The 9,186-nt window shown below is 43.8% G+C and overlaps 1 protein-coding gene across 1 annotated transcript; it reads left to right on the top strand.

Moving 5' to 3' along the window:
- Window positions 1–697: 697 nt before the first annotated feature.
- On the top strand, window positions 698–2,520 carry LOC134442596 (uncharacterized). Its single transcript, XM_063192658.1, has 3 exons — window positions 698–755; window positions 1,305–1,424; window positions 2,093–2,520. The coding sequence occupies exons 1-3, from the start codon at window positions 698–700 to the stop codon at window positions 2,518–2,520; spliced, it is 606 nt and encodes a 201-aa protein (XP_063048728.1).
- The last annotated feature ends 6,666 nt before the right edge of the window (window positions 2,521–9,186 follow it).

Here is a 9,186-nt window from a genome sequence, read left to right as displayed (position 1 = left end):
GATCTTGTCTCTACTCTTCCTGCCAGCTCCATGTTCCACCAGTAGCTGAAATGTGGTTGTATAGTGTTGTCTATGTCTAGTAGTGCCAGGGCTTTATCCATCAACTCACGACTCTGCTGACCGCATGTTGGGATGGGGATACAGTTTTCTTGTCAGCACACGCAGCAGGATATCCATCCTAGAGAAGTATGGTGCCAACTCAAGTTCTGGGCTGTTGTGGTGGCAGAGAATGTTGCGTAGGATGCCACGGCTCAGCAAAGAATCTCAGTATTCTCCACACACAACGCACTGAATGGCACCATGCACAGCTCATCTTTTCTCCTCCTACACCTCTCCTCCTCATCCCCTCTCCTGCTCCACCACCTACTGCCCCTGTTCGGGAAAGCATCTGAACATGCCGGTGCCCGGTGGTCCAAGAGTATGTTCGGAACACCGGTGCAGTATTGTCCGATGACAGCTGCCTCCTCAGCATCCTCGTTGTCTAAAGGTCATGATACTGGCAACTTTTTGGGCAATGTTGCCGAGCAATGTTGCCGGGCGATGGTGCAAAGAGCGTTTCCCATTGATATTCGGCAACATTGCTGGTTTCTGAATATCTTTGATCGCCTCTGGCAACTTTTTGCGAGAGGCCAATCAGAACGCGAGAAAAACGTCACATGACCATCTGTGCGCTTCAGATCAAAATTTCCAAAACAACATGGCGGCCGTTCAGTGGACCGAAGAGCTGGAGAGAGTGCTGATATCTTTTTACATGGGTGGGTCTACGTTATATGTCAGTGTTTTAAAATGGTGATTTATGCATCAAAATGTAAAAATAACATCATACATCTACATTTCAGCGTTCGTGTTAGGATTAAAACAAAGATTTCTTGTCAGCTAAACGTCAACTGCCGTTAGCGAACCAGTTTTCCATAGAGATTGAATGGAGTTACTAATTAGCTAGTTAGCAAACTGGTAGCGATTTCAGGAAATGTGTAGTTTCCTGTAGTTTTCCCGTGCCATTGTTTTGAAGTTGTGCCACAAATGTAAAAATAACATTATACATGTTCATGTATGGGTTTGGGTTAAGATTAAGACAAAGATTTCTGGTCAGGCACCCAAATGTAACTGCTGTTAGCGAACTGCTTTTCCATTGAGATTGAATGGAGTTGCTAACTAGCTAGCTAGAAAACTAGTAGCGATTTCAGGTGAACTTCGAGTTTTTTTTCTGTTGTTTTTTCATGTCAATGAGTGTCAAACAAATGTTATGAATAAAAGTTGTCAACTTTACTTAAATTCTACTAATCAAACGTATTTACACACAGAACATCAGTGCCTGTGGAACATCAAGGCAAAGGCTTACAAAAACAGGGACCTGAGAAAAGCTGCTTTGGAGGAGCTCTGTCAGCAGCTCAAGCTCAACAGTGGTGGGCATCAGGTTGTAGGTAAGGATTTTGATGTTTGTTATTTTGATGTCCGTCTAGATATGGATGCTTTAAACTGGATAAGCTGAACTTCAACGTTCAACTTGCAGTTGTAATGCGCACACTACCCTGGACTTCAGTACCTGTTTTTTTTTTTATTCTTCTTCTTGTTCTTCTTCAGCCTTTTCTGAGATCCTGGTCATTGTAATGGGGGCAGGTGTTTGTTTACATTTCAAAAAAATATTTTTATTTATTCCCAAAAACATCCAAAAAGTTGTGCAACATCAGCATACAACTAGTAAACAGCTATACCTTTTTGGGAAAGTATTTGGAGTAGGCCTATGTTAAAGTTTTTAATGTAAACAAAATCTGTCCCCATTAGAATAGCTCAGCTCTTGCAAAGGGCACAATTCAATATAATTAATTGTTTTTGTCTCTAAAGACTGGCCTGTGGTTACAGTCATGTCTGTCCCCTGACTACTACTTAGTATTCCAAGACTCTGTCCCAGTCTTAAACCACAATTATAAAGGCTATGTCTTATTTGTCACTTCAGGCTCTCTGTAATTTCATAGCAATGTTGTTATGATGTAGTTGGGTGCTATCTATTTACAGGTTCATTCTGGTAATACCCCCTAGGTCTATGTGTTGGTTTGCTAACAGGCATGTTTCTGTTTGCTGTTCTTCACAGAGCAGGATGTAAAGAAAAAATTCAAAAATCTGAGGACGGTGTTCACCAGGGAGCATGCTGCTGTGGTGGAGAGCAGCAGGTCTGGGGCTGGGGCGGCAGAGATCTATGTGCCCAAATGGAAGTATTATCAGCAACTTCTGTTTCTTCGCGACTCTTGTGGCATGGACGAGAGTGAGGACAATCTGAAAGTGCAAGAGGAGCCAGAGGCACCGACATCACCAGAGGCACCAATATCACCTTGTGAGGGACTCTCACCTCAAAAACGGAAGCCAACTGGGAAACAAAATGGTGCGGAAAAAAAAGCGGCTGAGGCGATGGAGTATGCCATGGGGTTCCTGAAGAGGAAGGAGGCCTCTAAACACACAGGCTTCCTCCACTACCTAGAAAACCTTTTAGATGACATACCAGATAGTAAAATAAAAAAGTGAAGCGGGAAATAATTCAGGTTGCACATGCAGCTCAAGAAGAGGAGTGAGTGATTTTTATTGTATACTTATTGAAATATTGCATCTATGTATGTACTGTTTAATATTTAATAAATTATTCACATTTGTTTTGAAACTCACTGGTTAATTGTTAATTGAAATAGCACTGTCCTGCCAGCTTACGACACCATTTGAATTGAAGTACCTGCAATACTCCTCTCTGACTTCCTTAGCATATGTAGATGGATGTCTGTCAGAGGAAGCTGCTATTGGTAGGAAACGCTCAGGTTCCTCTCTCCAGCTACCAGGAATAATCTGGCCGGTCTCTGTGTCTTCCTGGTCAACCAAACTAGGTGGGGTGTACATGTACCTTGATTGTCCAGTTCTTAAATAATTGTGGAGGACACACGCAGCCTTTGTTATGATTCTTGCTTTGCGTGGTGAAAGGAGAATTGGTTGTTTGAACACTCTGAATCTGTTGGACAAAACTCCAAACACATTCTCCACACAACGGCGGGCGCGTGACAGTCTGTAATTGAAAATTTGTTTAGATTTGTCCAGTTGTGACCTGGGGTATGGCCTCATTATCCACGGTTTCAGACCAAAAGCCTCATCTGCCACAATGGCGTAAGGGACAGGCAGTTGACAGCCAGGCAGCTGCTTCGGTGGAGGCATATTGACAGAATTTTCCTCTAAAGCCTTGCAGAGTCCAGATTTGGCCCAAATCCCCCCATCACTGACTCTGCCATTGGTCCCCACATCAATATAAGTAAATTTTAGGTCTGCATCTGCCAGTGCAAGTAAGACAATTGAGTTAAACCCTTTGTAATTATAGTAATGTGATCCTGCATTGGGGGGAGGCTGAATGCTGATGTGTTTTCCATCCAGCGCTCCGAGGCAATGAGGGAAGTTCCACCTTTCCTCAAACTTTGTGGCGATGTTGTTCCACTCCTCAGCAGTTGATGGCACTTTGAGGTAGTCTGCTTGCAGCATATTGAAGAGAGCCTTGCACGTTTCGACTACAATTCTGGAGATGCTGTGCCTAGACACTCTGAACTGATACTCCAGGTCTTGAAAGGTGTGCCCTGTGGCCAGGTAGCGCAACGTTATTGCTAGTCTCTCACCCACAGGTATGGCCTTCCTCATTACCGTGTCCTGCCTCTGTAAGGATGGAGTCAGTAAGGTCACCAGGAAATTAAAACTGTCTTCATCTAGCCGCAGCCAGTTCTTATAACTGGGGGGATCCTCAGCTGCCAGTTCTCTCAGCAACTGATTGTAGCAACCTCTTTCTTTCCTCTGCAGCCATCTTCTGCTCCATATGCGTTTGTCCTTTTCTTTTTTGCTAAGATGATGGGTTTACATAGTTAGTTCCATGTATTTGTCAATATGATTTATTTTATGTAGGGGCCACAGTAGGCCTAGCTTAGCCTACTTAGCACAGTAGACTTTTAAAGATTTTAAAATAATAATAATAATTTATTTTATATATAGAGCAGAAAAAAATATTTTGAATTCTAAAAACTCAACTTATTAACTTGTGACTAGGTTCTATTTAAAGGATAGTTCCGGCGTAAAATGAAAGTTTCACCATCGCTTTCCCATGCCACATAATGTATCTAATGATGAGCCATTCCGGGCAATGCCGCGCCGTTATGGAGTTAGCTAATTTTAAGCTTTTTGGTGAAAAACGCAGCCAACGCATCACGGCGGGGCCAATTATAAACCTATTCTTTTCTGATGTTTCCCCGTTATAAACAACTTCAAAAACGCTACACACTTCATCACAAAGGTCTCGTCAATCAAACCGAGGCACAGAGAATGTCATCGGACCACACAATCTTTCACTGGCCAGTGTTTTCAGAGGTGTCTCACTGTTGCAACTCTCTGACCCGGATGCAGGCTACTCAATCAGGTGGCTAGGTAGGCTAAACATGGTCCGCGGTTCGCACCGGCTGCGACCGTAAAATGAAAAGCTGGAACCCCGACCGTTTTCACCGACTGCCACTGTCTAAACCAGCCATAAATGGGAATGGCTAATAGAATTAGAAGAGGACGAAACTGGCGTAAAAACCCGGAGGGATCGCTACTACCGTGTGTGCAGGCAGCAGATTTGAAGAGTTGCATGGAGAGTAGGTAGGCAGACTACTCTTACAAAGTAATTGCAACACGGTATAATATAACATGGATTCAGCTTTGTAATAACACACCACTGGTGGTGTACTTACATCTGTAAGAGTACTTCTAGTACGACACCTCCAGCCCTCCTCCGTTGCGTAATGGTCCATCTGACCTCGCGCGCCCTGGTCATTAGAGTCTACTTCACTGAAACTACTCTAGCATGCTTGACATCAACCACATCGAATGCCTCAGGTCGCACAATTTCACAATTTCACTTGCCATCCCGCGCTAGTTTTGTTTTGACAGTGTATTTATCTCCTGTAGTGGGCTACATTTACTGTACCTGTAGGCTATGCCTTCCCAAAACAGAGTGCTTGCTGGCAAAGACGCGCGGTGTTGCAACCAGTTTCACAGATTCACAGACAGTCAAGATTCATGAGCCAGACACATTTACACATGTTTCTCTCTCTTCAAACATACCTCCAGCCATGCGCCTTTTTGACACAGCATTCCTCTTTAGACGGTTTCGTTTAGGTGTTCCATCTCCCTTACTCTTCTTGTAGCCATCATCCATCATCCTCGAAATGCTCCCTCCACACACGGTAGTAGCGATCCCTCCGGGTTTTTATGACAGTTTCGTCCACTTCTAATGCTATTAGCCATTCCCGTAATATGGCTGGTTTAGACAGTGGCAGTCGGTGAAAACGGTCGGGGTTCCAGCTTTTCATTTTACGGTCTTAGCCGGTGCGAACCGCGGACCATGTTTAGCCTACCTAGCCACCTGATTGAGTAGCCTGCATCCGGGTCAGAGAGTTGCAACAGTGAGACACCTCTGAAAACACTGGCCAGTGAAAGATTGTGTGGTTTGATGACAGATCTGTGCCTCGGTTTGATTGACGAGACCTTTGTGATGAAGTGTGTAGCGTTTTTGAAGTTGTTTATAGCGGGGAAACATCAGAAAAGAATAGGTTTATAATTGGCCCCGCCGTGATGCGTTGGCTGCGTTTTTCACCAAAAAGCTTAAAATAAGCTAACTCCATAACGGCGCGGCATTGCCCGGAATGGCTCATCATTAGATACATTATGTGTCATGGGAAAGCGATGGTGAAACTTTCATTTTACGCCGGAACTATCCTTTAATTTTGTATTTTTAAGTAGTGAAATGTATACTTACTTAAGTGAAATACAGGCTGAAGCCAGGATAACAGCAACAGCAGCAAATGTTTCAGCATCCATTTTTTTGGCAGTTATCTCCTTGGCAATTGATCTATTATCTAATTGGCTGTTGCCCATTTTTGGTTGCCCTAAAAAGTTGCCCTGTGTCTCATCTGGTTGCCCGTTGCCGGCAATATTGATGGGCAACATTGCCCTAAAAGTTGCCCTGTGTATCATAACCTTAAGACCTTTTTCAGATGAGTCCCCAGTACAGGTCACCGAATTCACATTAGCACCTTCAAGCAGCAGTTGGATGTTTTCAAGGTTGTTACTATGGGCAGGGTCATGTTCAGCATGGATGAGGATAGTCCTACCTTTGAAGTTGTATGTGTTGACATCAGCTCCCAGCTGCAATAGCCTCCTCAGACACGGCAGATTGCGGCAGTCTTCAGCTGCCTCGTCCAGAGCACTGGACAAAGGTCTTGTCTCTGCTGTTCATGTCAGCTCCATGTTCCACCAGTAGCTGAAATGTGTGGGTGTATAGGGTTGTCTATGTCTAGTAGTGCCAGGGCTTTATCCATCAGCTCACGACTCTCTGCTGACCGCATGTTGGGATGGGGATCCAGTGTATAGTGTTAAAAGCTGATGAAAAGTCAGCACAAAGAACAAGAGCATGTGTTTTAGACCCTTTCAGATGCATATACAGTTAATCCAAAGGTTTGGCAACGGCATCATCTGTTCATATGTCATGCCTATAAGCAAATTGGAGAGGATCAAGGGTTTGTTGGCAAAAGTTGATGTGGGTCTTGACAATCCTCTCAAATGAGTTGACTACAAGTGAGGTGAGGGAAATGGGCCTGTAATACTTGGGAGTTGATGGATGAGGGACTTTGGATACCCACTGTTACGTCCTCCTCCCACCAGGGGTCACCTTCACATTCCCACCTCTGTTGCTGCACCAGTTTCCTCCTCCACAGGTGCAGCCAATGGACCCATCACCTTCCTCCCATTTAAGCCAGGGTGGCAGCCTGGCTTGACGCTCTCTCCCCTGGGCTCCACTTGGTGCATTTGTGGCTCCGTTTTGTTTATTTATTCATTCATTTATTTTGTATCTCTTTGTAAATAGTTGCTTTAATAAAATACCCCTAGACCTTTCGAGCGCCTGGACATCCTTTTGTCTTCCAAATGGTTACACTTTTAACCTGTTTGTAACATTTGGGGCCTCGTCCATTTTGCACCCTTTTTCCAAATTTAAAATCCTTTTGTTTGGGAGATTTAGGCACCTTGTAGTATGCAATGGTAAGTGCACTTCGTCCAACTGGTTTTGTGTGTGTGTGGCACTGTAGTTAGTAAGCCGCCGGGTGGGCACAGAGCCTACCACTTTTTTATTTTAATTTCTTATTTTCGGTGGTAGCCTCTAGTAGGCCCGCTTCGGGGGTGGCATCACTCACCCCACGAGTTTGGCGGTTAAAGTACGCCTTTTAGTGGAACCACCAGAAGACTAGTGGTAAGGTATAGTATTAGGTATGTTTTGTTTGTTCAGGTAAGATTTGAGGTTACATTGTCACGCACATCACACTGGTTTGTGCTTTACCAATTGCTTTTGTGTATTGTACTGGGGCTATGTTTCCAGAGCTACGGTGAGGTTGGTTTACTGGTTAGACTTTGACTGTTTTTGTCGGGCTAGTGCCCTTTTTTCGTCTACCTTCAGCCTCACCGTTAGGTCGTTTAGGTGTGTGGAGCACCATTTTTGAAGGGGGGAGAGCTGTAGTCGTTTGTGGATTTTTGACTACTTTTGTGATTTTGTTTTGTGTCTTTTGTGCCTTACACTGTGCAGCCAGTGCGAGTTGTTGACCATGACGTCAGCAGCACAAGCATTTGCTGAGGATCCCTCTGAGGAGGCTTTTCACAGCCTCACCAGAGATCAACTAATTGAAGTCGCTCAGCTTTATAAGCTCGAGCTGAGCGCTTCGGAAAAGCGTCTTAAGAGCTCGGTTAAATCGACGGTACATCCCGTTTTGATTGAAAAAGGTGTTTTACCACCTGATGATTTGGCTGAGGCCATTAAGTTAAAAGAGCTCACAATCAAGGAAAAAGAGCTAGATCTTCGTCGAGAGGATCTCAAATTGCAGATGTCGGAAAATCAGATGCGCTTAAATACACTAGAACACGAGGCTGCAAACGGTGGCATTGATTTGGCATCATCTCCATTCGATGTGGCAAAGCACATGAAACTTGTGCCACTGTTTGTAGAGAAGGATGTGGATAGTTTTTTCCCCACATTTCGAAAAGATAGCACGCACCCTTCGCTGGCCCAAAGATGTTTGGCCTTTATTGATTCAGTCAGTCTATTTAAGACAGGTGCAGACTCAAAATGTAAAAGTTCAATGTAAGGAAAGTTTGAAACGCACACCGTTGACCTCCCTTTTAATCCCTTTTCATTTCGAGACGATTCGAGCCAACCCAGCCCCTTCTCCACTGGATTTTATCTGGGGTTTACTCACTTTTGAGGGCAATGTAAAAACAGCTGTATTTAAAAATAAATAAATAAATAAGCAGTCATATGTGTTGCTGAAAGGTCACTAATCATTGTGTCAAAGTGACATTTCTTTAATGCCATCCCATGAAAAGATATACTCACAAATGTGCAAAAATGAGAGGGTGTACTCACTTACGTGACATACTGTATCTCCCAAGGGGGTTAAAAAGGTAGAATTGGTGGAGTTGAAGAGATCCCGACTGCTGCTTGTGTGGATTTGCTTTCTCTGCAAGCCCCTTCCAGTAGAAATGTGGCATGTCAAGTTTCTCAATGTTGCACCAATTCCCTTCAGTTTTCTGATTTTTCAGGTCCATTTGTAGGGGGTAAAATGCCCTCTGCTGTTGATCGTGGTTTTTTTTTTTTTTTTTTTTTTTTAACCAGCCTGTTTGTTTTGCTTTCCTGATTTCATGAAACTGAAGGTGAGTGACTGCGTCTGATCTTTGCGCCACTGAACAATGTTTGCAGACATCTTTGTTAGATATTGGTGAATGGCCGAATACACTGGCCGTGACAATTAGGGTGCATCAAACGCCCCTCAAAAATGAAAACTTTACAATATCCTACTCTGCTCTTGCAGTATTGTTACTTTGCACTATCATAACTCCCTTGTAAAATTTTAGCAAATTTGATTGATGTAAAAGGGTCGCACAACAGGCTTGACATTTTGAATGCACAGTTTTGGCTAAAAATCCCCATTCACTACCAAAGTGTATTTTGAGTCCGTTTTGATGAAAAACGGTAAGGACAGTCATTTGGAAGAATGCTCCAGTTGCCTTTCCACTTCCCCAGGACATCAGAACCCCCCAAAATGGCCAAATAATGGCTACATGGGTGTTCGAACATGGCTAAAAGATTAG

This window comes from Engraulis encrasicolus, unplaced genomic scaffold (genome assembly GCF_034702125.1).
Source record: "Engraulis encrasicolus isolate BLACKSEA-1 unplaced genomic scaffold, IST_EnEncr_1.0 scaffold_180_np1212, whole genome shotgun sequence".
NCBI classification, from domain to species: domain Eukaryota; kingdom Metazoa; phylum Chordata; class Actinopteri; order Clupeiformes; family Engraulidae; genus Engraulis; species Engraulis encrasicolus.
Note: the sequence above shows the minus strand (reverse complement) of the source record. Positions and strands in the feature narration are given on the sequence as shown.

What these genes read in the sequence shown, in the direction of transcription:
- LOC134442596 (XM_063192658.1), top strand. Translation starts at nt 698, where the DNA reads ATGGCGGCCGTTCAGTGGACCGAAGAGCTGGAGAGAGTGCTGATATCT. An exon ending in GCTGATATCTTTTTACATGG is followed by an intron (nt 756 to 1,304) that starts GTGGGTCTACGT and finishes ATTTACACACAG; the next exon opens with AACATCAGTGCCTGTGGAAC. An exon ending in TGGTGGGCATCAGGTTGTAG is followed by an intron (nt 1,425 to 2,092) that starts GTAAGGATTTTG and finishes TGTTCTTCACAG; the next exon opens with AGCAGGATGTAAAGAAAAAA.